This window comes from Stylophora pistillata, chromosome 12, assembly GCF_964205215.1.
Source record: "Stylophora pistillata chromosome 12, jaStyPist1.2, whole genome shotgun sequence".
Taxonomy (NCBI): domain Eukaryota; kingdom Metazoa; phylum Cnidaria; class Anthozoa; order Scleractinia; family Pocilloporidae; genus Stylophora; species Stylophora pistillata.
This window is the reverse complement of record NC_142530.1, coordinates 4462848-4490765: the sequence shown is the minus strand read 5'-3', so window position 1 is coordinate 4490765 and position 27918 is coordinate 4462848. Positions and strand designations below refer to the sequence as shown.

Genomic DNA, 27918 nt, shown 5'->3' with positions numbered 1-27918 from the left:
CGTGACTCTGTGTGTTCTCTGATGATGTTGGTATTGTTTGGCGCTCGCTTATTTCAAACGGGAACGGAATTATCAAATTGCTCTTAATTTTTCATCAGTGGCCTCTATTTGATTAATTCATAGCTATAGTCCTAAAAGTGTACCCCGCCGAGTTTCCAGAGGGTTTCTTAGCGAACAGCTTTACCAGGTTCTCTCTTCTTCAGCCCCCTCCCCCAACCACCCCCACCCCACACAAAAAATAAATAAAGAAAATGCAAAAGAAGGGAAAAGAGGGAAACTGGGAACGAGGTTCTGCAAGAACGCTGAGGTTTACGTCTGTCTTTACTCCCTCCCCACTTACTTTCTCCCCACCGCCCTTGCGGCAATTTGTTCCAGGTCAAACACCGGTCAGTACTCCATTTGAGAAGCCTCAAGGGGATTCTAAGTGAACGTTTCTGAACCGGAGACAACGACCAAGAAGAAATGCATGCAGTTCAAGTGCACTTTCACCGAAACCGAGTTCTAAGCCGGACCGTAATCAAGAAAATCGGTAGAAAAACTGATTTTCACAACGGCAAGAGAAGATGAAGTTAGAAACCAATTTTAAAAGGGATGAATACAGAAATACACATTGTACATGGTAATTCTGGCTTTATTGACTGATTGAATAATGTAAATGGGCCACCGTTAAGAGATTCAAAGCTGACGTCTAGCGCCTTAGCCCTTCGTCAGAGCTCACAGGACGCACCTCTCTGACCACTGTTCCGCTTAGACGCCCGCGATTACTGAGGTCGCTGACAATAAATTCTGATCATGCGCCAGATTTGGCGGCTGATTTCAAAAATGGCCGCCATCACTCCCTTCCAAATATGTGGATACGTGAATACATGTTGTTTACCAGAGCTTTTTTCTCCATTTGAGACATAAATTACCACATCTTTATATTGCCAGATCGGGAGGCCATGATATAAGGCAACAAATAATAGATGCAATTACAGCGAAGAAAATTCATCGACTGCAATTTTTTGTGTACGACATATCAGGTGCTGCGACAACAGAGAGAGTTCTAATGTCGTCTTTGTTTTCCATCGGTGACGACGAGCTGGACCTTGATGATGAGGTGAGAACTAAGAGTTCTTTTGGAAAGATTTTATGAATTATCCACACAGATAAATGTGTGCGTAATAAACGAAGTGCAGATACTCTACTCTTTTAATTGTTCCCAGAAAAGATCGATCATAACTGAGAAAAAAAAAACTATCTTTCCCATACCGTTGTATTACCAAATAAAATTAAGAAGAGAGATAGCCAAATTATCCTCTGATAGCACTGAAAAATCATTTATTCTGGTTTAAAAAGAGTACTTGCTGGAGTAGAAAGGGCTGACGACACTAACTTTTCAACTTACTAGCTAAGTGGCTAGTGACATCTTAGATGTTACGACAATTCTAGTTTGTTTACTTACTGGAAATCAAAATCCACCAGCCAAAATTGAATTTCTACTAGTTTGTGGCTAGTGAGCTACCGTTAGTGTTGAACCCTGGTAGAAATGATCTTCTGATAGAACTGAAAAATAATTTTATTTTGGTTTAAAAAGAGTACCTGTGAGGGAATAGTTGTCTTAAGAAATGGAAAGGTTAGCCCTCTACTCCCTAACATCATTATTATTATTCTCTACACTGTCCTCCTTAGATTTCCTAAGGTACTGACAAGGAGAATTTGTTCGACAATCATAACATAACATAACATAATCTTTATTTCTTAAGATAAAATCACATATCCTAAGTTACAACATAAACTCACAAGGGAAACTATAACATGTCATATTTAAAAATTATCCTATTACTAAAAACGTTCGTAAACCTTTCAGTGTGGATTCTAGGAACAGAGACTGACCTATTTCTAAGATTGTACCTCATGTTCTTTTCCTTAGGTAAAAACTGGAAAAACGGGCATTCAGGGTCATTCGATCTTTTTTTGTAGAGTGCCTTGTCTGCCTTCTCTATCAGGAAATCAGGAAATTTTTAAACTAGTGCTCCTTTATTTTCTATATTATTATAATTATTTAAACTTGTGATCCTTCATTTCTTATATTATTGTAATTATTTAAACTAGTGCTCCTTTATTTTCTATATTATTATAATTATTTAAACTAGTGATCCTTCATTTCCTATATTATTATAATTATTTAAACTAGTGATCCTTCATTTCCTATATTATTATAATTATTTAAACTAGTGATCCTTCATTTCCTATATTATTATAATTATTTAAACTAGTGCTCCTTTATTTTCTATAATATTATTATAATTATTTAAACTAATGATCCTTCATTTCCTTTATTCTGATGACCTTTATATTTAACTCGAGGCTCATACCGTTAGGAGAAATGAGGAACCAATCATTCTTGAGGGTTAAAAGATTAAGAAAGAAGGAAGTACATGCATGTATATGAATAATCATACATGTATAATCAACCTTGCTACCTGAAAAACAAATTAAAATAAAGGTTTTGATTGACTGATTGATTGAGGGGCCCAGGGATTGGTTAATTTGCTGCTTGAATTGGACTTAGAAAAAAAATACATGTGCTTCATTTACAGTCGGAGATTACTTGGATATAATTTATGATTTACTTGCATGTTTGTTGTGGGCAGTTATTATTTCTTTTCTTCATTGTAGGATTGTTTGTTAGCAGTGTGTGAGGGAGGTAGCACTGTGGGCTCCATCACACATAATTCTAAGAAAAATGCGAATGCAAATTCAAACCAAAACCAGCCCATAACAAAAGAACTCTTGAGGACAAGAGAAGTGGAGAAATTCAACAATTTCTACTCAAGGAGGCCATTTCAATCACTTAGTAACAGAGACAGTTTTGATAGAGTTGTTGAGAAGAACATACATGTAACTTCCAGACAACAATTACGCAGTGGTGCATCTTTTGCAAACTCAATAGACTGTTCGACAAATAGCTCAGTTGTATTGGGTAATGGATATACTGAACCCTTAGCAAAGAGATTTGCGGCAGATCATATATCAGCATCTGAATCTCCATTTGAAAGTAGAACCAGCTCGTTACATTCAGGTGATGCACCAACAGCCCAGAGCATGGGCAGTTCCACTACATTCCTAAGGCATGCAACAGTGGGAGATTCTAGAAATTTTGCACAGCAAAACTTTGGATCTAATTCAGCGTCACTTGAATCTAATAGCAGAATGGATCTATCACACAATGGCTCTTCCAAGTACAATCTTTCCTCAAGCTTCTCTTCCAAGAAAGGAGTTTCTGAATACAACCATGGTTCTTTGAACAGTAACAGACAAGTCTCTGCAAATGCTAAGAATTATGCTACCGATACTTCTGCTTTACAGCAGAGATGGATGCCAAGAAGCTCGCCTGTAATGAATAATCAATCAAAGGATTTTCCTAAGCAAGTGAACAGAACAAGCTCACCATTATACAGCCAGTCCGTAAGGAGCTCATCCTTCAGACTCAACAAAGACGTGATGGGGAGTAAAGCCCCCGAAACTCCTCTCATGCGGAGTAATTTAGAAGTTCCTGGTTTAAGTACACCACACACACACCAAACTATTACACCAGATGCAGGCAAGATCTCTGCAAGAACTCCATTTAGTGGCAAAACCCCAAAGGCAAGGAAATTTCCAGGACCAGCTGGGCTTCTGCCAAAACTGGTAACTAAGATAAAGACATTTTAATGTTAGTTCAATGTGATTTATCTGTGTAGATCAATGAATGGTTTAAAAAAAGCTATTCAAATTTCCCTTGAAGGTATAAGGAGTTAAAAATATTTGAAATTATTTTCAGTTTTTGTTTATCCAGGGCTCGAAATTGACAGTAACCTGTTAACCAATGGTTAGTAATTTTCAACATTTGGTTACTAAAAATGTGTCCAACTAACCCGACATGGTTAGTAAAATTTACATACCGGTATTTAAACATTGGTGGACCTCAGGACAAAGAGCACGTAGACCCTACTCTCAGAGGAATAATTAGAATACTCAAGTTGTTAAATCAAATTAAACTCTTTTTAGAGAATGTGCTGTACATAGATGTACTTTTCGTGACTAATCATGGTAAACAAGAGGGAAATAAGATAAGTGCATAATTGTCAACGTTTTTGAAGTCACCATGCAATTTCAGGTACTCTTTAATTTGTCCTAGTCGTTACTATCAAAATCTTGATTATTTGAGATATCGTAACTTTGTGGGCTTGGATACCAAACTTTATAATTTGGTTAGTAAAAAAGATGTCTGCTAACCCGCTCCAAAAATTAAATTTGAGCCCTGGTTTATCCCCTGGAGATCCTCATTGTGGACCTGGAGGTGGCACTCAAAGGGTTGTCATTATGATAGTGATATGATTGCTCTTAGTGACTTTTCAGGGAACCTCCGATATTCAGCTACCAGAGATGAATTTGAGAGATCTCATGTCTACCTGTATTAGTGTACTAGTAATATTACTGTGAGGAAAACCTTTATGATTAAATTTTGTTCACAGAGTCCTGGTCAAAACCTGGACAATTCATCTGTTGCCTCACCACTTCCTTCCTTGAGAAAAAAAAAAACTCCAATTGAAAACAAAGTGCAAGTAAGTTAACATTATGACTGATTTTTACAATGGACCCTACAAACTTGAAATACATGAAGTAAAACTGTGCCAAATGTACCATGTGAAATGGCTATGAGTCATACAAACACTGCTTGAGTGCTAGTTTGTTCTGTAAAACCGAGCATTTTATCGTTGCTAACTCATTCATTTTTTACCCTTAAAGGCTTCTCAGCCAAATTCTTTAGAAGACGAAGATTTTAATCATGATCCATGGACTTTCATGCACCAGGAATTTGTTAAAAGTAAGAATTGCTAGTGTTAAAGGAAGACATACTACTGTAGTACATGTTTTGTAGATAATTTAATAAGGTACACTGTACCCTTTATTTTGCATTGGTATCAACTTTCTTATGCATCACGTCAAAACCCCTGATGTCCCAGTCAACCCAACAATGATCACCTTTGATGATTTGGTTTTATCAACTAATAATGTAAATTGACCATCATAAAGATTTAAAACCTGACATTTTAAGCATTAGCCCTTTGTCGGAGTGAATAGAGGAGTTATGGGTTAACTGTGTGGTTTTTGGTAGAAATGTGGTAAGGTGAAAAAATGATAATGTAAGTTGATGTTTGTAGGACTGGACAGGTTGACGTGACATTACTTTTTCAGACTTTTTCAAACTTTTTCAAAGAAAGGTGAATTCCAATTGTGAACTTGAAATTAAAGGAAACCAGATTTGAGAAAATAAGTCACATTTTTCGATGAATTATGAATTCCTTGTTCTTGTTCTGTGTTATCATATTTCATTTCATACATATATATGTTTTTGTTCAATTTCTTTATCACAGATGTTCCAATGGCAATGAGATACACTATCATCCAGGTTTATAGCGAGGTATGTTTCTAGGCACGTGGACCTTTTATCCATTTCACTCCCATGATCTTCTATAATAATTCTCCTTACAGTCTGCTCTACAATTCTTAAAATGCAAGTTTGGAGAATTTGGTGTTGGATCAACCAATGATCCCTTAATTGATATTTTTCTTTATTCTCATGGCTTGTCTACTTGATATCGTATTGATATTGTAAGGAGAAATTCTGTCTTGATCATTCGTGGGAGTGAGAGGGTCAATCAGACATGATTTCAACAACAATGATGACTTCTGCTTAAGTTGGGAGAATGACCTGGACGTTGGCACAATCAACATTTCTTCCCAAGATTACAGTACCCTTAATGGTTAATTTCTTTCATTTAGGCAATTCAACAAAGACTTCGTCATGGTAAAGTGCCCTGCCTCTGCGCTCTGGTCAAAGCCTTTTCATTGACAGAAGCAGATGCTAGTGTTTTGCTCAGAGATCCTACAGGTAACATGCATAGGTGTTCACGGACTGTATCTTATGTTCCTTTGTGTCTTTAGAACATTTTTAATTTGAGGGTTGATATGATCCTAGGAAGGCATAATGTATTATCCTTCTATGTACTTCGCAGGTGAGATTCATGGCACTCTTCATCGAAAAGTTCTTGAAAATTACCAGACTGAACTGGCACCTGGTGCAGGCCTAATACTCAAACATGTGAGTGTAAAAAAAAAAAAACATTACTGGGGTACTTAAGTGTTTAACTCTGTGAAATTATTAACATGAAACTTCTGCTTATAATATCCATACATTGCCCTGAAAACGAGAATACTCGAACTTATCAGGTAGAAGTTTACAAGGAAATGTGTAGCAGCTGGAGGGGGAAATTCAGAAATCAAGCCATGTCATGCCCCCCTTTTGTTTCTTTGGGTTACCAAATTCATGGTGTGACTTAGCTGCCAGTGTTTACAGTACTCCTTGTAGCTTTATTAACCATGGTCTTTTTTGATGTTTTTATTTTTTTGATGTACAGGTGTCTGTTTTCAGTCCTGCCCCAAGGAAGCATTACCTCAACATCACCCCAGGCAATATTTTACAGATCTATCCACCCGACCCACAGTACATCATCAGTAACAGCCAGGCTCTGGTAAGTACAAAAACACCAACAAAAGAAGTGAAATCTTGTAACTTTTTTTTTTAAAGTTTCCAAGCTTCTCATTTGGATAGTTATGTACATGATTATAGTATGTAAGGGAAATGTAGTTCCTACCTTCATAACGAATGCAACCACAACCAAAAGCAGTTGTTCTTCACATGTAGGCATTGAGATACAGTGCACTAAGCATTCGTACGCGAGGTTTAGTGGGAATTGCTGTGATTGTGACAGTCAGGCTCTGGTTAGTACAAACAAAAAAAGGGAGATGAAATCTTATAACTTTTATTTAAAGTTCCCATGATTGCGGTATGTTGGAGAAATGTAGTAACTACCTTCATAATGATTGTAACAACGACAAAAAATACTCGTCCCCTAGGTTTTTAGGTAGAATGCACTGTGCATTTATATGCAAGGTTGAATGAGAATTGCTGTGATTGTGTGGAATTATTGTGCTGATTATTTAAACCTTTTTTTTTTTAGGCCTCTCAGTGCACACAGAAAGAGAACAAACAAGATCAACAAAGGTAAATGATTTTTGTCGCATCCATACACCAAAATGCTGTGAATGTTCCCGCAACCCTTTCAGCACAATTATATTTCGTGGGTTTCCCACTAGAGAGGTGCATGCTATTTGCGGAATTCGTTAAATCAGGGAGACGATTCCGAAAAGAAAAATGCCCTCTTCAGTAAGACCCTTCAGGAGAAAGGCCCCATCTTCCCCGTTCCCCTTCCCTCGCTCCCCGCTAGAGCCCCCAGGGGTTCATTAGTACATTAACAGTGTTTTTTAAGCCCCCAGGGGTTCATTAGTACATTAACAGTGTTTTTTAAGCCCCCAGGGGTGCATTAGTACATTAAAAGTGTTTTTTAAGCTGATGCTTAAAGGGGAACTCCGGGGTATTTTTGAAGTAATTTTGTATTATTGACCTGTTTCTTCTGTCTCGATTTTTGGTAACCCTTTTTGTTAGCCGTTCGTTTTAACGTAGATATGTTTCCTAAAGTGAGAACGAAAAACGCGATTAGAATTCCGCCATCTTGGATGTTTATGAGCCATATTAAGTTGGTCAGCAGTCCGCTGTTGCGTCAGATCGTCAATACCCTTTTCGCGGGACTTTCTAAAAGTAATAACACTTCGCACTGATACGTTTTTGAGATTGTAAAGCTAGTTTATTTTTAAGTTCGACGAAATGGTGAACTGCTGTGTTCCTGGATGTACCAATTACTCTGCTAAGACAACAAATGTGAGCTTCCATAAGATTCCATCGGACAAACAGCGGAGGAAAGCATGGCTGGAGAGAATTCGTCGCTTGAATATGCCGCTCTTACAATACAGCTATGTCTGTAGTGATCACTTCTCGGCAAGCTGTTTTCAGTCGAATCTTCAAGCGAAGATCGCTGGGCAAAAGTATAAACGCCGGCTAAAGGAGGATGCTGTGCCTTCTATATTTGACTATGCTTCACAATCTGCTAAAAAGAAACCCCGATTGTCAAGCGAAAATCGCCGCGATCGACGAATGCATCAAGAAGTTAGTTAAAGCTTTTGTTTTGATTATTGCCATTTACGAGATGATTTCTTCAACGCAATATGTTACAATTTCTCACTCTCTGTGAATAAGAAAGGACCGTAATCTCACGACAGAGCATTTCTCTGCACCGAATTACAAAACGAGGAAGATAATAATTATTTATCTTGCTCCATGCATCTTCATACGTAATTGTACCTTCTCGACGCTAAAAATTCCCCCTTTTGGACTATAAAACGGGCTCACTTTTTGTCCTCTCTGGATGTGGGGCTAGATATATAAATTTACATAAGTATTTTTCCAAAAGAAATAAAGTTTCCATAACAAACGAAATATACTGTCATTGTTTCGTATCAGGATGTCGCGGAATTACTGGCCGCTACAAACGATCAGAATGCTTCCACAGAAGGAGTAGTAAGTAATGAGGAAGTTGTTGTTTCTGAAAATTCAGAATCCTTCTCTGGGAGTCCAACGAAGTGCGATGTTGGAATTCAGTGCTGTCTTCAACCTCTTACCCTCAAAAGTAAGGCAATACAAACAGAGTTTGAAGATGCTGCCATGACTACTAGAGTTAGGACTAAGTCTCCCCCTCCGACCCAGGCAAATGCAACCGAAAAAGTTTCCCTACCGATAGATGAAACTACAACTGGCATTTTTCCTCTTTCAAAACCTTCAGTCATTAATGCTGAAGGATGGAAAGTTAACAATGATCATAATTATGCTATGCATGCTCCCCCACATGTAGTCTTTCCTACTTATGAAGATGACAGTTCCAGTGTTACCTCATGGCCCCCTCTGCCTGAGGTGGAAGTTGTGATACCTAACACTGTTACCGAAGAGAATGAGTTGGATGAAAGTGATGATGACAATGATTATGAGGATGATGACTTTGAGGACCCAAATTGGCATTTACCACTAAATGTAAATAGTTTCACCAGAGAGGATATCAAGGATGACACATTATTTGAAGAAGAATCCAAGAGAGACTACATTACTCCTGACTCTGAAAAGAAATATGTTGTCTTTGAGTCATCCTTAAATAAATTGCTGAAAAGGTGCCCCAGTTGTGGAGATATAATAATCGATTGTGAAAGGAAAACAACTGGTAGCATGTTATCAGTTCAATTGAGTTGTAACAGTGGCCATACAGTAAAGTGGGATTCACAGCCAGTAGTGAAACGGAAACCCCTGGGAAATCTATTGTTGTCTGCTGCTATTTTGTTTACAGGTAATACTTTTACTGCAATCAGCCAGTGGGCATCATGCTTTAATCTTCAATTTTTCAGTGAAAGTGTCTTTTATGACACACAGAAAAAGTACTTGTTCCCTGCTATTCATGAGGCATGGGAAGCTGAAAGTAGGAGGCAAATTGAGATTCTCACTGCCAGGGGTGTTGTTAATCTTAATGGCGACGGTCGCTGTGACAGTCCAGGCCATTCTGCAAAGTATGGCACTTACACTTTTATGGATGAGGACACTGGTAATGTGGTGGCATTTCAGGTGGTTCAGGTCACTGAGGTCACATCTTCTAATGCAATGGAGAAAGAAGGATTTACGAGGTGCATAGAAATGCTTGAAGGAAAAGATATCACCATCAGTAGGATTGCAACAGATCGCCATGTCTCTATCACCAGTTCCATGGCCAAAGATCACCCAAACATCAAACACTAATATGATGTGTGGCATCTCTCCAAGTGGGTGGTAAAGAAGCTGACTCATAAGGCAAATGAAAGGGGATGTGAGGACCTCTCACCATGGATACAATCAATCTCAAACCACCTATGGTGGTCTGCTGCAACCTGCAATGGTAATGTTTTGGCTCTTCAAGAAAAATGGAAGTCCCTCTTAAATCACATCTGTAATAAGCACATCTGGTCAGGAAATACTCATTTCCACCAATGCTGTCATCAACAAATTTCTCCCTCTGAAGCCAAGAAAGTCTGTTGGCTTAAGCCAAACAGTCAAGCTTTCTTAGCTTTAGAGGAAGTGGTCCTAAACACTAAATTGTTGAAGGATATTGCTAAGATTACTGACTTCTGCCACACAGGTAGATTAGAGGTATATCACTCCATGATGCTTAAGTATTGCCCTAAACGTGAGCATTTCTCATACCAGGGCATGGTTGCTAGGACCCAGCTTGCTGCTATTGACAATAATCACAACACTGGCCGTAGACAAGCTGTAATAAAGTCGGGAGCACAGGAAGGCCTGGCACGCTACAAACTTTGCTTTCCCAAGGCAAACAAGCGATGGGTTGTAAAACCTGTAACTGAAAAGAAATCCTACGAATATTTGAGAGATTTACTCGCTCAGGTTGTTCAGCGATGTGAAGCGGGAAACAGAATTGCTCAACCAATACCTGTTCTTTTACCGAGAAATATAGCCACAGAGCCAACACCTCCGAAGGCAGACATCATTGATAACCATTGTTCAAGATTTAATAGGTAAATTAAAAGCCACAAAGAATGTGTTTGTTTGGTGATTTAGCTCAAAGGGATTCTCATATATGTTCATATATGTTCAAATTTTCTGTTTAAAAACTATATATTAAAGACATACTAGTTTAAAGTTGTCAGAAGGAGCCCGGAGGTTGTTCATAGAAGTAGGAGAAACTAGATAGCTCTTCTTTAATAATCAATTCACTGATTTACTTTTGGTTAATGAATGCAATACAATATTCCATCACAAATCTCTAGAGTTCAGAGAAGCACTTGTGTTCATCATTGGCAATTATATTTAAAGAAAAACTAATGAACTAACAAATGGAGCATATCACAAACAGAGTACTGGAAGGAGTAATGCAAAAATAACTAATTTTCTTATTCTGTAATCAGGCCTTTGTAGAAGGGTTCAATGGATTGTAAAATATATTATTGTGCAACTATGTACATCATGTCACTGCTTTAGTTTATAAGTAAGATAAAACTTTTCATCAAATCATTCGTCAGCATATCGAAAACCTTCAAAGGCAAACTCTTCTTCTGGCCCTGGTGGAGGATAAAAGTTTCGTATACACATAACTGCACATGATGGTAGAACAACCCGGATTTCCTTGCCCAGTATTCCCCAGCACCACCGAGCCAGCTGTCTGTAGGCAATATGTCGAAATAATTTATGTTCAGGGCCATCGTATGGATCTTTGTACTGTTGCTTGTACTGATACCAGGCAGTCTGTAGGACCCACCTGTTTAGGCAAACTGGATGAAAACCTGGATGCTGCGTAATGCATTTTGGTTCCTCTTGACATTCACCACTAGTTACTGCCGCAATAATTTTATTTTCCACTGCCGTTATTTCCTGACAGCAAATACAGGCCTCCACTCTTCCCATAACCTGGCAGTTCCCACACGAACACCTAGATTTTAGAAAATGCTCCGCGATCAAAAAAAAATTATAAACTGACGCTGTCTCAGGGAATAAAATTTGTGTTTAGGCTCTTGGATTACATATTTTTATTGGTATGGACAGTGTATAAAGTATTCACTTACTTATACGTAGTTTGTACAAGTAAAAATACATGCTGGTCCGAACGGGGATTTTGGGATCCTACCGCTTAGATCTTGTCAGTACTATTACAATCTTGACCTCGAAAGCGACACGGAAAGCTTTGAATCTACACACACTGCATGAAATGAATCTTCTACTTAGTCGTACTGCAGGGCCAAATAAAACAAAATACCAAAAAAGGGTACACACCTGAGTTAAGTATCTTTTATTCGTTCTCTGATTGTACGAATACACTGAAAGCAGTACATACACATTATCGTATGAAAACATCGCAGTCGCATGTTACATACCAGTCAGAATTTTCCAGTCGCGGATTTGTGTTTTCCTCCTCGCTTTCCTCGCCCGAAATGCTCTCGTTATCGCTCACGCTTTTATCTGAGTCCCTGCGTGGCTCAAACTGATAAGGCTGAACGGAAAAGCTATTTGTAGTACTTTCTCCGTCGTTAAAACTATCGTTAATAGGGGCAGACTCGGATAAATCCATATTTCGCATGTACACTAAACAAGTCCACACCTTCGAGTCTCGCCAGGATCATATTTCTTGACGATTTGACGTCACACGAATACACGCTGACCAATTATGAGCAGGCAGTTACCTTTCAAGATGGCGGAATTCTAATCGCGTTTTCGCTCTCACTTCAGAAAACATAACTAGGTTAAAACGAACGGCTAGCAAAAAAGGTTATCAGAAATCGAAACAGAAAAAACATGCCAATAATGCAAAATTACTTCACAAATACCCCTGCGTTCCCCTTTAATGACACATCCAGTCAGTTTTTCCACTTTTTTGGAACGATTGTGCCTGTTAATGTTTTACTTCAAGGTTTGCAACGAAGATTAGACACCAGTATACGAAGCTCTTACTCAACAATTTTCGCAATTTTTAACAGGATTTCTATAGAAGACGAGGATATCAGTGAAAAAGCAGAATGCGGTACTAGTGAACTAGTGAATAACTCGGAAGAAAAGACGACCGAAACTACAGAACACGAGTGGATTCAGCACGGTGAATTCATTTATGCATGTTGACTTCTTTTCTTTAAACAAAGAGTTAAAAAAAAAAAAACGGTAAACACAAAGTGAAAAAAAAAGGTGTCCTTAGGAAGCAAATTCCCTGACCAAGAATCTTGTATCCGTATTTTACCAAAGTTCCTCGAAATTGCTCTTTGTCCTTTCTCCAGGCTTAAAAGAGCGACAAGAATCGACAGGCAATTTGTCTTCATGTCGTGCTGTCTTAGCTGGATAACATATGAAAAGAACTATGATACTTAAGTCTTGCTCTCAGAGCTGTTACCGAGATATTGACAGGCGTACCACATAAACGTGTTTGGAAAATGATCTTGGTCAAAGGGCCAAAAACAAAAACCAAATTTCAAACTTTTGGTCGTATTGTTTATGAAGGTTTTAATAGTTTCTCTATCTGGACCACTAGAAAACATATTTCCTCTAAAGAGGCATTTGGTAGCTTGGTCTTTTCATTGTTACTTTGATGTTTGGTTTGTTTCTTTGTTGTTGCTAAGTTGTATCAAAATGAAAAGTGACGCCTGGTAATTCTTTCCGTTAGATGGCTTTGATGATCTTTTGGAAGGCCTTGACGATGACGAAGACTTCCTTGACGAGGCTTTGCTCTTGTAGAAGTAGCACCTGACCTTGTGCAGAGGTACAGCTGTATCTTATAGAATATGTTTTCTGTCTTTGTCACGAGCTGTATCTTGTTTCCTTGTAAAATGGAAGGTTGGAGATTGTCGCAAAAAGCCGACAAGATTACCAGTGTCGTAAGTTTTTAAATGTATAAGAATAACAGCAAGTTAAGAAATTGGAACCCGTTTAACCCTGACTCGGCATGTTAAATGGTGTTGGAGGATATGGTTTGGTTTGTAAGTGAATGTGATCGATTGTGAGCCAGAAATATCTCTAAGAGCATAATGTATACCAACTTGGTGTAAAGATCACGCGAACATAGTGGGCCAGCGGTTCACTCTAGTCAAATTGTCAAGAAACAGTCACGTGTTCTCCTTACGTCTTTACTCGACGTGCTCAAAGTTATGCTTTCCCGTTCGGTTTTTTCTTCGAACAATTCCGACAGCGTCATCGCCATTTATTCGTGTACGATTGTGAAACATGTTCTGCACGTTAGTGGGAGAGTTCAGCGAGGAACGGAGAATTGTAAACCGTGAAACTTCAGCTTACGGCCAGAGCAGTGTCGTACGAGACAAACAAGAATGGTATTTAATATAGATATCCAGAAAGATGCATAAGAAACAAGAAATTTAAAGTGGAAAGCACATCTCGACCTGAAATTTGAAAATGTTTATGATATAAGGACTTAACTGGAAGTCGACCCTGTATTCTTTGTAGTGTTGAAATTTAACCTTTGTGAATAAAGGAAGATAAAGGAAACTGAGTGTTGCAAATGAGTCCTTGCCTTTCGGAGGCATAAAGTCCCTTTCAACTATTAGAGGTACATGGATAGAAGTTAATTTTATCAAAGCAAAAACCATTCCAAATATATTTTTTAATAATGAATGCTTTTTATCAAAAGCATCCTATATATCGTTCGAGGAAGCAGTTGAGTCGAATGGCAGTCCCTTCATGGTTCTTTACTTTACGAAAATATTCCCACTGCCTCATGTTATGGAAGAAGAAAACTTGGAAAGGCTGTATCAAGAATCTAAGTCGATTTGCGACGTACATGTTTTTGAAATCGAAAACTTTAGTATGCACTCAGATGAAACTTGTCGAAACGTGAAGAAGAGGTTTGTTTGGACTTTGACGTCCAGCAGAATAATTAAACAAATTCATGCAATAAACTTAAGGTAATTTAAGACTTTGGCCAGATAATCGATATGTAAATTCAAGAGCTTATTTTGTGCTTTCAAACTGATTGGGTTGATTATTCACGTACCTTTGCAAGTTCTATCTAATGGTGGATACGCCACATGAACCATCTCAGGCTGAATTCAGATTTCTTTTGAAAAGTTTCACTATCAACGACTTACGGATAGCACTTAACTAGAGCAGTGACCTACAATTTAGGAGTTTGTAAAGCTCCGCTTTTTTCGGGGGGTTGGCTTCCGAAGTGGCAACTTTAACATATGCTATTGATTTCTGTGCTTGAATCACTCATTTCTCTTTCCATCACAGCTTCCCTATGCTGTCATATTCAACAGACTTATCTTCTTTTGAGTAGTTATCACCGAGAGCAGTCTTCAATCGAGTGTCAAAAATAACAAAAGGTTGCTATCGTTACGTGACTGATGTAGAAATCTTGCGTCACCTCGACCAGTGATGCGAAAAACTAAACCCAATCGTGATTTACTCACTTGCTTTTTTTCTCGCGCTTTAGTTTGGTGTCAAGCGTTTACTTTAAGTTCTTATTAGCTCCTGGTTGATAAAATTACCCTTGTTTGATTAGCCGTAATGATTACTTTAGTTTTGCCTTATTCTATGACTCTCAATCAAAAACCACTTTATTCTACCGGACCCAGTTGTCCAAAGGGCGGAGAACGCTATATAACGGAAGCGCACTGCGGTATCCACCGAGTAGATATTTATGCAGTAGATGGCTTTATTTCCTCCTCCTCCCTTTCTCCCCCCCCCCCCCCCCCCACCCCACCCTTAAACATGCGGGGCCTCGTAGTTTGCAGTCGCACTAAACTCTGAATTTAAAGTCTTCTTCGTTATAATGTAGAAAGGTGACCAACTTGACAGAACTGATACACAAATTTCACTAATTTAATAACTAATTCTCTCAGCTGCTAAACAGAACTGGTGGCGGTACCATTTTCCTCTGCCTCTTCGTATTTTCTTTTCGTAGATTTAGGATTATAGAAAGTTTTTAGTAGTAAGTTACTTCTCCTCTTGTTATGGAGGTAGTCTGATATATCCGGGAATTCTGCCGCGGCCTTGTTTTTATTGGGGTCCAGTAACTTCCTCTTAACGGCGGCCGAGTGCTTTCGCGTTCCTGTTTTTTCGTGGAAATTTTCACCCTTCATGTCTTGGTATATGAAGCCCGCTGCGAAGAGTCTGTTCTCGAGGGAAAGAAAAAGAATGGCGACCAGCGCCAGGGAAGCACCAAGAAAGAAAACACCGCTTAACGAGTGAACGTTCAGTCTTTGGTGATGTTCTTCGCTTCTGTCCTCGCCTGAAGAAACCCACTTCTTGTAGAGTTCGCTCGGCCTGTTAATAAGGGCAAAATTAGGCTTTTCACGCTCTAATTGAAAGCTCGCGCCACCCTTTGAGGCAATAAGATTCAAGCCAAAGCCAATCACAGCTCGATCACATGCGCTTTCTCGCGTTCGCCACAACTTCGTTCCCAGGGTCTCTCATTTTTCCGCCCCTCTTTTCTCGCTTCAGGGGGTGGAAAGATGAGAGACCTTGAGAACGAGGTTGCATTTCCTGCACTTTGCCTAAGCTTATGTCTCGTTTGACTTTCATGAGATCCTTGTTTTTGTCTTCTTTTGTCCTGGTCGACAATTTTCTTTACTTTTGTTATGGCTAACACAAATATTTTACGACAAAGTTGTGTTCGTGCGTGACATGAGCCTTGGGCCTCAACGCTTAAGAATGACCAGTCAGGGACCGCGCAGGGGGTGGGGCCGGGGAAGCTTTAGCTCCCCCCCCCCACACTTTTTTGGCTGATTAAATCACTATTTTTTTTACTTAGAAGTTAGTCTAGTCATTTAAATTTGGTGAAACGCGAAGGCCAGTTTGTTTCTCGTTGTTTTATAAGAATTAAAAATTAACTTCACTTTTGGCAGTTGTAGATCCATTTCTAGCCATTTCAGAAGACTTTAATTTCAAAATTTCCCCGGGGGAGCGTGCCCCCCCTAGTTGGCTCACGCTAACGCGTTCGCATTAGCCCCCAACCCCCTCCACTTGAAAATCCGCTCTGCGGGCCCTGACCAGTATCTAATTTCTCTATACATTACCACTACTGAATCAAACAGCGAGGTTACGAGAATACAGGAATGGATCACCCACTCAAGAAACTCTTGATAGTTAACGAAATTCTCATTATTGATACCACGGGAAATTTTTAGAGAACAGTGAAGAGAAAATGCATATTAATGTTAGGGTGTTTGCAAAAGTCGTTGTAAACGTAGCATCCTCATCGGCAAAGGAGACAGGACCTTGAAAAATGTCGGTACCTTTCATGCGAGAAGATTTTTGATTCGTTCCCTGCAAGTGTAAGGCAAAGAAAACCGTGCATGGCAAAATTCAGGAAACAACGAGTAATCCGGAGTATAAAATTGAATTCAAAATTTCCAAACCTTCTGGTTTGATGACACTTTCCGAGATTTTTTATATTTTTAATTTTAGGTGGCCTTTTCACTGTCGATATAAAATCATTTTTGTGACATTTTTCAAAGTCGACTACCCGGGCGATTCTCACTACAACGCACATAAAGCGCACCCACTCACATGTTTTCGGCTTTCATCCTGTTGATGACCAAGTCAAATTTCGGTTTCCATGGGGAGTTTTTCTTAAACGCGTAAGAATATCCACTCTCCGCGAAAGGCTTAGCTGCTCCAACCACTTGTAATCGAGGGTATGACAGAGATTTCTGTTTTGCTACTTCGTAGTCAAGCGACAAAACCTCACTGATGAAAATGTCCAATTTCCTGAGGAAGAAACATGGCGTCAGTTGATAATTGCTGATAATTGCAGTTGATAATTGCTGAAGGTGTGATGGGTGAATGGTGAGCAAAAGGGACAAAAGGACTGGGTCTGAGCTCAGGCTGGGTCATTTTCTTTTGTTTATGGGTGAGGCCCTTTACTCTCGTAATGCGTCTCCACCCAGGATTTTAGCGGGAGAGAGGAGGGAAAAGTGACGCATCTGTTGACCACCAATCTACGCGGGAGGAATAACAATGTTTGTTCTCCCTGCATGCTGTGCAAACCGATGGGCTCTAGCAATCTTAGTTGCTTTCACAGTCATTCTTTAATATAAGGAGGGAAGAGGGGGCTTTTGTTTCGTGGCATCGTATGGAACGGCTATGAAAACGTCTTCGGCTACGCGGTTTACTTTATTGGCCCAGTTGCTGGAAGCGTAATAAAGCTGTCCAAAGGACAAATCGCTATCCAGCAGATAAGAGTTAACTAAATTTACTGTGCTATCCACCGGATAGAGATTTATTAATCGGATGGCCGCCAATAGCATTATCCATCTCTCTAACAACCTTTGTCTTTGACGCCTTTTCTTACGCGTTTAACTAAAGCACGGAGACGCTTTGACGAGGCTATTATAGGAGGAGAAAAAACAAGTCAAACCTGTTCCGAACTCGTACCACTCCGTCCGTGAAGTTATTTACCAAGTGTTTCTTATCACGCATGCGCATGAACATGGACTGCATTATAGGATCTTCGTTTAGTTCAAAGTAAGAATCCACGTAGCTGGACTTCACGACCCCGTATGTAATCTTCGAATCTGGATCTGTGATCTAGAGGCGAAAGCAAAGTTATTTCAATTCAGTTCGTCACATAAAGAAAATTGACTAACTGTCCGTCAAGGGTGAGGACTTATAAGTGTCATCCTTTAATGTTGTGATTTTGACGTTAGAAGGCCATGTTTCTGCCCCTACTTTCAGAATGGGGCTAAGTGCGAAACCTTCCCAGTGAAAAGGATGTTTATTTCCAAGAGAATAAAATATGCTCTTCATGTCAAAGCTTTGTACCTACCCTTCTTGCAAGATGGCTCAAAACAGTTTCACTATTTTAATGAAATTTATTTGATTTATCAATACCAAAATTCGTTATTGTATCACTAAAAATGGAATAAAAAAATTCTTATTATTTCTCGACATTTGCTAATTGTTGTCACCTTTTAGGTTACCATAGAAACGCCCAAGCCTCTTAGAGACACCCCTAGTTAATACTTAACTATTCTGTAGCTCTAAAACGAGTCTGATCATTCGCCACTTTTATCAATTTATTGCAGTCAGCATATTTAGGTTCATCGTTTTGCAAAGCTTTAAAAAGATCTGTAGGGGCTGTTTAGAGCCGCCTGATTCCAATTCAACTTGGATAAACATGTGTCATACCCTTAGGAACTGATAAATTCCGTTCCGTACGCTCACCTTTGGATCCCGGATGCCGGTGACCTCCGGCTTGGTGTCATCAGATAATAGATGAGCTGTCAGGTTAGCCGTGTATGAAGTCACGCACATCAGCGCAAAAATCGCCAGGAACACCGCCATGGCTCGCGCACTCAAACTACGCGGCCTAGAGTCCACAAACTGGTTATCAAAACAAACTCCCCAGCAGTACCACATGCTCTCACTGAGGTCAAATCCACTGTGGTTTTTAGCTCGGAATGACTTGCGATGGCCGTAAGGGCTCAAACGGTCTGTAAACCACAGGAGACCCAGATAGAAATTCACCACTCCTATCATACCCATCCATAAATAAATCGTAAACGGTCGAAAGAACGAGAAGTCGAGTTTTTCGACCTCTTGCTCTCCCACGAGCACGAGCAAAGCGAGACCTGCGTGCGTCCAGCGCAAAGAGAAATCGATTACCTCCGAACGTGCTTCGTTGGTCATGAGATCGATGGCGATGTCTGCTTCTTCTTCCAAGATGTCCCGTACAATACCATTCCACGTGCCCGCCGAGGAGTTTTTGGCACCGTAGTTTCCATCGCGAACAAAATATATCAGTGGTTCAAACTGGAGTTGTGTCTTGACATAGCGGAGCACGTCGATTGCGAGTCCATAACAGCAATACCTGGTAAAATTTTGGGAATCTCCGTTGTACTTTTTGCACTCTAGCCCTTGATAGCATCCTTCGCTCTCGTCGAAGTCGGCTTTCATGGTTAAAGGAGGATATTCCACTACTGCAGCTAGAAGCCGAGGAATTTCTCCGATAGTTTTATCCGTTTCCTGATTTGATTCTTTCAGTTGCAGTGTTAATCCTTTGCTTGTCCATATTCCTATTTGCACCCAGCCTTTGTCCTGCTCATAAGGTGTTTGTAGATAAAGAATTTCGTAAGAAGGATGTGCATTGTTAGTTTTGTGTCCCATCTTGTTTGAGTCGTGTGAGTTAAAACTCGCCTCGAGTAATCTAAAAGCAGATTGCACCACAATTAAGAAATTAATGATGATTGTTACAGGTTTGTAAGAAACAGCTCAAATTGTGAAGTATTTGAAAAAGTGAAGTTGTATCGGGGAAAAATATTTTTTCTTTAGCATTTAAAAAAGTTGCTCTACGCGTCTGTCATGCAACGCCTCCGATCGGTATACCATGGATTGTCTCGATCACTACAGTCCTACGCGAGAGTTTCTTTAGCAATTTCCATTTAGTGTCGAGAGTTATCAGAGATCACTACGGATTTGTTTCACTCTGCAGTGTGATTGGCCCAAAAACCCCGCGCTAGCCTCTCGCTATATCAAAACTTTGACTAATCGCGTTTCTTTCACTCCTGTGTTCCCGCGCTTTCTTACTTTGAATTCTAATTGGTTCCTTGTGATCTTTTCTTTCGTCTTGATTGGCTGTGATTTTGGTTTCGCAACACTCAATGAAAAACGTTCTACTGAGACATGTGGACGGAGGGTTGTTCCATGGTAAGACCACTAGAGAGCGTTGCGTACGGTGCAGGGCGATGAGGTTTATTTTTTTCGGTCGAATTTGCTCTTGACTCTCATATTCCGACTTAAGAGTCACGGATAGCCTGAAAAGTCATGGAACTCAACATTATCGCCCACAGAGCCATTCTTCAGAGCGAATAGCGAAGGGCTAATGCTCAAAACGTCCGCCTTAGAAACATTGTCAACTCAGCTGATAAAAAAAAAAAAAAAAAAAAAAAAATCAGTTATCTTTCTCTTACACTCTAATGCCGTGCGCTTTTTTGAAGACGACTGTGCACGAATCAGTCAAATTCAGAAATCGGGTCGGGTCTACAGAATTGGGAGGTGATCACTCATAATTTAGTCAGTACCTCTTAAACCTTCCGTAATATTCTTAGCAACACCTCCCCCTTGCCCTTAAAAAAAACATATCATTCTTACCTGTGCAATTCCATGCCTTTTTCCCACGCTGAAGAGTTGTAACAATCACCGGCTGAAGGCGTCCTCAAATATTGATGTACTTCTGTTTCATTCATTGATTCAAACGTACTCTGAATAACTGACAAGCTGTGATTTAGTAGTGTTCTGTCGAACTTTTGTACGCTTTGAGAATATCTACGGGATCTTATAACGTAAATAAAACTTGGTAAAGTATAAAAACCTTGTATATTTTCAAGTGACCTTTCAGAGATTATCCATAACATTTCATCGTTGATGAGACGAAAATCTTTTGCGATCCAAAGAATAACGTGTGCTAGCTTTGAGTCGCAGTAGAGGTAAACTGCATGAGCTGTGCTGGATTTTATCTTTAATAAATGCTTCATTATTTCTCCTTCCTGGATATTAGGCGATCCAAGGTTGATGATAGTTATATCTGCAAATTCGTTGTCGTGGTAAAGTTGAAGGGCCAGCCCGTGCGACATGTCATCGCTGACTATAACATACGCTTGTCTCTTCCGAGAAAATTTAAGGAAATCGAGGAATACTGTAAACTGCAGGACCTCTGATGGAACGCTACGAACAAGTGTGCTAAAGTATTCCTGTAAATAACGAAGAACGCATTATTTAACTACAGAACATAACAGCGCTGCTGTAGTGTGGTCGCTCGCGTGCGGAGCCACCTACTCAGGGAATTAAAGGAACGCAACTCACCAAGTTCGCCGTCACGTGATAGCTTTTGGTCCGTGCGCGCAAAAAAAAACAAAGATTTCGGAGATCGTATTCTTTTCGCTACCAAGATTTTAATATTAATTTCCTTCTCGTGACCCATACACTTCTTGTGGTGTTTTTCGGAGAATTTGGTATCGGATCAGCTAATAATCCCCTTAGTAGTATTTTTCTTTACTCTTATCACTTGTCTGCTTGATGCTGTAACAATATTGTTAAGAGAAATTCTGATTTGGTCACTTGTGGTAGTCAATAAAAGGATGAAGCGAAACTGCCCAAAAAGATAAGTTCACGACACGGGAGAGTTTGGCAGTCTCCCGCCAATGAACAACGCGTCCAACGTATTCGAAGAGCTAAACTCTTAGCTAAGACTCCATAACATAATTATTCTTTGTATCACATTGACCTTGCATGATTCAACAGTTCCTAGCAATTATAATTGGTTTCTAAATACGTCAATCTATTTTAGGAACACTACTGTACTGTCTATCTTTTCATACTTTTTCACCTTTATGCATTTAAATGTATCGATTTTGTAAGCTAGTCAGTCGCATTTAAGCCTAAATAATTACACTTATTCGCATTGATTTGGAAATAAGCCGTGTTGAGCACACAATTTCGAAGACTAAAGCGATTGGTATTCACTTTCTGCTTATATGGCTAAATTTCAGTCCGTGGGCTCTTTGACATTGCTAAACAGCGAGACCTCCCTTCAAGTATGTATTTAAATTGCTCATGACCTTGACTCTCAGTTTGAGTGCCAATTTGAAAACAATGCTATATCAAGATAAATATTTCATACATTTTTTTGATTTTTTTCCAAAACCATAATGTCGCGTGCGTCCTTTTTTAATGATATCGCCACGGGTGAACACTCCATTCTTCAACTCTTCCTATTTTGGCCTGCAGTGCGCTTTGAATGTAACCATTACTGGCAGTGACTGTGATTTGGGAACTGAAACAGTGAAATTTAGATTTCGGGTAAAGTTTAGCACCATATCAAACACACGCAGAAATCGATGCATTTTGCATCAACTGATATGTTTTCTGATACTGAGGGTTTTGAATGTTTTTTTGCACGCAAAGTAGAGGGTTCGTATTTTCCTGATTCTAGATAACAATGCATTAATTTTCCTCTGTAGCGATAAAAGTGAGAAAAATAATTGTATGCATAGATCTCGTTAGATTTTTTCTTGAGCCTCGACGGCGCAATAGCTCTTTGGATCGATTCCGCTTTTAACAGTCCATATGTTTTCATATGCCTACTGAGCGGATGTTACACGACTTTATGAGGCTTCCATTAGCATGCATCACGTAGAGTCTGTCCCACGTTTACTCGAACGGAAAACGGCGAGAATTAAGAAATTTTCGTTGAGTTAAAATATTTGCACATGTTTTCCAAAGGCCATTTTCAGTCGGTTTTGGAACTGTTAAGGTAAACGAAAGAGGTAAAAATCGACGGTCGATTTCGAATCAAACGCGACCCTATATAAGATCGTCCGTCCTCCATTATCAGATTTTTTACTGAAAACGAAGCTGATGATAAGGTGACAGCAAAACGTCTAAATGCTACCGGGTCTCTCTCACTAATTTTCTTGTGTGAAAATCCCAGATCAAGTCAATTTTTTGTTTTTTTCTTTCACGCCTGTTAAAAAATAAATGAAAGAAAGTTTTCCTTGAAAAGGCAGACCTCCTTTGGAAGTTTATTTGCTCATCAACCTGAAAGAAATATGACATTGCTTTCTTGTAAATTGTTAATTTTGTCAAATTAGCCTCTTTTTATATTTTTGTCGGTTGAGTACACTCGATAAAGATAGTTCTCTTTCATGTGTGGGCATTGATGCAGGAACATTGTGACAATATTGCAATTTACTGGAGGCTACTCATTAGCGATTCGTTGACGCGAGAAGATAAAGGAAAACCACAGCAAATGGGATCAAAGTTTATTGGTATACCACCTGTCCATTTTGTTATATCTCCGACATTTCTCAGGAACCGTTTCATTGATCCAGCCATTAATTAACAGCGGATAGACTCATCATGTTACATAAATGTGCCGCGTGGTGCTTTGATTCAGTTCCTTTGACAACTCACTGGCAATCTGATATTTTTTAAATTTTTTCTTTGGCAGGCCACCGAAATGATATTCATATTTTTAGAGTAATATTTGTTCCCTTGATCAGGCACGTGTGCCATGTGGAACCTCTATCTTCCCTCTGTTTGACGCTTTAAGTGTTCATACTTTTCAAAGACAAGTTTTCTATCTCTTGGAAATTCTAAAAAAACATGGAATTAGAATGTATGGCTTGTTTCTTCCTATTGCGTGAAAGTCTCATCATGCGATTGTGGTTTGCGCGAAGGATACTAACTTTTTTACTTGAATCTTGGTAAAAGTATTGTAAATAACATTGAAATTAATTGTATTTGTAAATTGAAACACGACATGAGAGACGCAAATAATTCGTTGAACGCCTTGACTCGAGTGAAACTTCAAGCGCTAACATTGAATGTAAACGTGGGTAAATTGTTTCCATAAAAGCTGAAAGACATGGCACGAGTTTATTAAAAGAAACACGTGGACATATCATGAGAAATTTACTTTGAAATCGGAGAACTTTGGCCGTCAAACTTTATCAGGTAAAATGACAGATTTCATAACCTTCGCTTAACTTAAACAATAGTATTGAACAGACAGTTCATGTTTTCAAACAATGACAGTATGTGTGCTGAAAAGAACTTGAAACAGATTGAAAACTGGATCTCATATCTAAAATTGTAAAATTTTCCTTACGTCACTAGGAATGTGTTTTTCAAAACTGTACATAAATGCCACAAGAGCGATATGATTAACTCAGCTTGCAAAATGTAAATGTTCTTTTGTCTAATGGAAGATATTTGCATCTTTATTGATACCTTCCTCTGATCTATCTCGTGAAGTTAGACAACGACTAAGAGTCTCAAGTGGTGATTATGATTCTCATCATTGAGATAGAGTGTAGCATACTAGCCATGAAAACAAGTCGAATGAACCCCCAGTTCGTTATGCTCCATAAAAGCTTTTCCAACAAAACTAAAGAAATGGCATTTCCCTTTGGCAAAATGTGATTTAAAAGGTTCTACCGGATATGACAGCGATAGCATCAGACAGGATGTCGCGTTTAAATCGCACGTAAATTTCGAGAGGGCACTCAGTGAAATCTGTTATCTCTTTTGGTGGCTTTGTATTTAATCGCATTAACAGTCTGTGGTAGAATCAACATTGGTAAAATCTTACTGTTGTGGTAAACTGCACGTCCAAACAAGGTTTCTGTGTAGAAGTGAAAAACCTTCACGGTTTAAGGTTTGACTTTAAATTAGAAGTCAACTATATCTGTAAAAAGTGGAGAAGCTTTGTTGCCATGGTCACGAACGAGTTTCTGTAGGCAATTTGCCTTTGTTCAATTCGTTAAAAATGGTGTCGCAGTACTTTTTTATGTCAAACTAGCTGTAAATATGCAATGAAATTTTTGTTTTGTTTTTGACGCTGAGAAAAAAAAGATGCCCCTGTTTCATCCAACTGAATTTTTGGTTCAATCGGCAAAAATATATTTTAACGCCAGATATTTCGGCTACAAAGAAGGTTGAATCACCCAAGTTCTGGTCTTTTAAATAGTAATGATGATGACATGGAAACATTTTGATAGAATCCCCAAGAAAAATTACATTTGATCGACTTGTTTGTTTTGCCGGAACTAATCCTGACTTTTTGTCTGTTTTCAGAGACACGATTCTTCAGAAATGTCACATTTCTTTTCAAGGAATTTATCATAATGGCGAGTGAAGTACAGGGTAATGATGATGTGAGTGGTGAGCGGAAAGGAAAGAGTCGAAATTTTATACTTGTCTTACCTTATCGGACAGCAGGGGTTCTCGACCAAAACTTTCTATGACTGGTATTTTAAAATACGAAGCCAAATTTCCCACAAACTGCGTGAGCTCCGGGCTTCGCGTTTGCAACACAATCACAGAGATGTTGTTTTGTACAATATCGACGCAAAATCTTCTCGAAATGTCCTCAAACGACAGCCCGTTCAGCGGAATCGTTTGGTTTTGGAGGAAGATTTTTGTCAAAGTGGTGTTCCGGTGATAGTCAGCGAGGTCCTGCTTTCCAAACAACGTCTCGCTTGGTGAGATACGATCCAAAAAAATTCCAACTTTCACATTTGTGAAATGCGTCCTTCCCTCTGCCAGTAGAAACAGAGTAAATATGCAGTAAAGAAAATGGATTCTCCTTAAAATTTCCTTGAGTTTGATAAACAGCATCAGGAATAGCTTTTGAGCAACGCTGTCTTAGATCGAGCAAGCCAGAAGGTTTCGCTTTAACTTAGCGCATGCTCAAACAACATCGTCGTTTTCTTTCAAAATCTGAGTGCATTTTGAGTCTTCCCGTCACTCACAGAGTGTATACGTGATCCGTAATGACCAAGGGAAAACTTCCGCTGCAACGGCCTGAGAGAAATCAAAATTTGAAGAAAAACTGAATTAAAAATTTTGTACGCAAACACTGTAGGATCTTAATTTTCTAAAAATGGTTTTCAGTCAAGTCGTAACGTGAACTGCAGATTATACAAAAATCAGCTATGAATCTGAAGTTAAAAAAAAATTACAATTTGTAAAAGGACTTAGGTGATTATGATAAACAAAAAAATAAAATACGGCTTTCATTTACCTCGTCAGTTGTTTAGACGTGAGTTACGGACTGAAAGCTAAGAAGAGGTGATTATCACAGCGATAGCACAGGGAACTAAGCGAAGATAATGAAAAATTCATTTCGAATGCTTGTAAGTCAATCGCACAGGTTTTAAAAATTGAAAAAAGAGCAAACATTCGCCAATTAAATTCGGCTCGTGCTGAAACATTATTTCGGCTTTTCCTTTGGCAGAGAGAAATATTGCTCTGTGATTGAGTCCTTGTTTCTTTGTTTATGGCATCTTTAACTTTAATTTGAAATTAGCAAAAGCGGGTATGCAAATATTGGACACCAAGGTTACAGAAGGATCTCGAGTTTGGGTGGAAATTAAACCTTATTGTATGCGCAGCAATTTTTTGAACACGGAATCAGTAAGCAAAGCGCCAAGCTGGTCTGTGTACAGTACAGTCCTTTGAAAGAAACTAGCAGTTACTGTTCTATCCAAAATTATGGTAGTGAGCGAAAGTAGCTGGTAGACCTATTTTTTTTTTTTTTTTTTTTTTCTTTTTTTTTACCCTGTGGCAATTAAACCACAATGCCTTAAAAGAATAGCGTTCTACAATTTCGTGTTAAAATTTCGAAAATATAAAAACCGCGTCAATGGATTCACTTTACTCCGGGTTTCAAAACATTCCTGCTGAGAGAAAGGACTATTTATACGGAATCCTTGTGTCGCAACAGCACGAATCTTCAGCGTATCTTCATCTCTGCAGGCACTGTAGTTTTACTGGGACATTAAAACTCAGCACAGTTTTGGCGAATTTTGATTAATTACAATAAACTGCATCGGTAGACCCATTTCACAAGTCAGTTGGCTCTTAATTTCTCACCACCAGATGCCTACAGTTTAAATACTTTAAGTTGATTTATTTCAAGTACTTTTTTCTGTCAAAAAGTACGTTTATGCAAAAAAAAAACTATGTTTAACAATATACATTTCACTTTAGTCATTATTTGTAATGTTTCTTTGTGAATTGCCCGTAGCAAATTATTAATATGTTCCTTAAATTTTCAGAAGCAATTTAATGGGCAGAAAATTTGTAAAATTGAATTCTACATTAAAAGATTAAAATTGTGTTTGAAGCAAATCGGTTTCAAATGAGAATAGAAAGAGGATCCGGTTGAAATTGATATAAAAACCTAGTTTATCTTTTACCGATATGAATCGCCGATGATAATCAAATTTAAAATATGCACGCATCAGAGAAATAGCTTTCCTGCGGTTTGTGGTCTCAGCTGCCTAATTTAAAAGCAAGATTTGACAAAGAACTCGTTTCTTTAACTTTTCCATTCTTTGCTGAAGTCGTCAGTTTAAAACGCACTTCGAACTGATTTTGGAATATAAAATTGAGAGGCCCTAGACTAATGACGATCGAGGAAAATAGTGATTTTCATGAAATAAAGAAAAGCGTGGAAAATTACTGCTCTGATGGAGGGCAGACGAGCTTTCATTAGTCTTCTAGCAGGCTGTAGACACACGTTTCTGTTTTTAATCGCGAAGGGAAGCGAAATAAAAATACAGGAAGTGTTTATATCTGATGAAAGAGATGATGAATAGCTCTCGTGACCTCTTGTAAGAGGATGTATTTTAAATTCATTTCTGGTTACTTGAGATTATGTCTCAGATCAATTCATTTTGCCGCTTTAACAATGAAAATCACCTGTCACTGTCAACAGATACAAAAGCTAGTGCACCAAATTGCATTTACACTTTCCATGAAATGCTTACCATGGGTCTAGTACGGCCTGCTTCGCCGCTTAAGGTACCTTTCCACAGCTTTCACGCATGTTTTGACTATTTTCATTCAGAGAAATCTCGAGTGTAAAACTATCAACAGCCAGTAAAGCTTAGCCGGTTCGA

The 27918-nt window shown here is 38.9% G+C and overlaps 3 protein-coding genes, 1 long non-coding RNA gene and 1 pseudogene across 8 annotated transcripts; 2 read left to right on the top strand and 3 right to left on the bottom strand.

Annotated features, from left to right (window-relative positions):
• The first annotated feature begins 26 nt into the window (after positions 1-26).
• LOC111325978 (uncharacterized) lies at positions 27-26035 on the top strand. 3 transcript variants are annotated; one of them, XM_022929897.2, is made up of 13 exons: positions 27-619; positions 1023-1099; positions 2662-3672; positions 4500-4589; positions 4774-4852; positions 5403-5449; positions 5812-5920; positions 6045-6130; positions 6447-6560; positions 7050-7093; positions 12487-12602; positions 13161-13256; positions 25088-26035. In XM_022929897.2, the coding sequence occupies exons 1-12, from the start codon at positions 592-594 to the stop codon at positions 13229-13231; spliced, it is 1872 nt and encodes a 623-aa protein (XP_022785632.2). In that variant the 5' UTR covers positions 27-591; the 3' UTR covers positions 13232-13256; positions 25088-26035. The 3 variants fall into 3 exon arrangements, with proteins under 3 accessions (XP_022785632.2, XP_022785631.2, XP_088597628.1); XM_022929896.2 differs by lacking the exon at positions 25088-26035 and having other exon boundaries at positions 13161-13996; XM_088741502.1 differs by lacking the exon at positions 25088-26035 and having other exon boundaries at positions 931-1099; positions 13161-13996.
• On the bottom strand, positions 2278-7443 carry LOC148718476 (uncharacterized). Its single transcript, XR_015994111.1, has 2 exons — positions 6684-7443; positions 2278-3676 (listed from the first exon to the last, which is right to left on the bottom strand). It is a non-coding gene; the product is annotated as an uncharacterized LOC148718476 (long non-coding RNA).
• On the top strand, positions 7460-10537 carry LOC148718475 (uncharacterized; annotated as a pseudogene).
• LOC148718474 (P2X purinoceptor 7-like) lies at positions 9181-12352 on the bottom strand. The gene is made up of 2 exons (XM_088741503.1): positions 11887-12352; positions 9181-11444 (listed from the first exon to the last, which is right to left on the bottom strand). The coding sequence occupies exons 1-2, from the start codon at positions 12087-12089 to the stop codon at positions 11027-11029; spliced, it is 621 nt and encodes a 206-aa protein (XP_088597629.1). The 5' UTR covers positions 12090-12352; the 3' UTR covers positions 9181-11026.
• LOC111325977 (glutamate receptor ionotropic, NMDA 1) lies at positions 15261-27918 on the bottom strand. Of its 3 annotated transcripts, none has more exons than XM_088741501.1 (6): positions 27787-27918; positions 20603-21201; positions 18677-19658; positions 17871-18040; positions 17021-17221; positions 15261-15775 (listed from the first exon to the last, which is right to left on the bottom strand). In XM_088741501.1, exons 1-6 carry the CDS (start codon positions 27787-27789, stop codon positions 15355-15357), a joined length of 2376 nt encoding a protein of 791 aa, XP_088597627.1. In that variant the 5' UTR covers positions 27790-27918; the 3' UTR covers positions 15261-15354. The 3 variants fall into 3 exon arrangements, with proteins under 3 accessions (XP_088597627.1, XP_022785629.2, XP_088597626.1); XM_022929894.2 differs by lacking the exon at positions 27787-27918 and adding an exon at positions 25217-25630; XM_088741500.1 differs by lacking the exon at positions 27787-27918 and adding an exon at positions 22131-23025.

Bases quoted from the DNA above. Each gene is read 5' to 3' on its own strand.
- LOC111325978 (XM_022929897.2), top strand. From the start codon at position 592: ATGAATACAGAAATACACATTGTACATG. The intron at 6,131-6,446 runs GTGAGTGTAAAA...TTTGATGTACAG, and splicing joins CAGGCCTAATACTCAAACAT to GTGTCTGTTTTCAGTCCTGC. The intron at 6,561-7,049 runs GTAAGTACAAAA...TTTTTTTTTTAG, and splicing joins TCAGTAACAGCCAGGCTCTG to GCCTCTCAGTGCACACAGAA.
- LOC148718474 (XM_088741503.1), bottom strand. From the start codon at position 12,089: ATGCGAAATATGGATTTATCCGAGTCTGCCCCTATTAACGATAGTTTT. The intron at 11,445-11,886 runs GTATGTAACATG...TCTAAAATCTAG, and splicing joins CGACTGGAAAATTCTGACTG to GTGTTCGTGTGGGAACTGCC.
- LOC111325977 (XM_022929894.2), bottom strand. From the start codon at position 25,630: ATGCTGTTTATCAAACTCAAGGAAATTTTAAGGAGAATCCATTTTCTT. The intron at 17,222-17,870 runs GTTTGACTTGTT...TTTCTTCCTCAG, and splicing joins GTGGTACGAGTTCGGAACAG to GAAATTGGACATTTTCATCA. The intron at 15,776-17,020 runs GTGAGTGGGTGC...CCTTATTAACAG, and splicing joins AGGATGAAAGCCGAAAACAT to GCCGAGCGAACTCTACAAGA.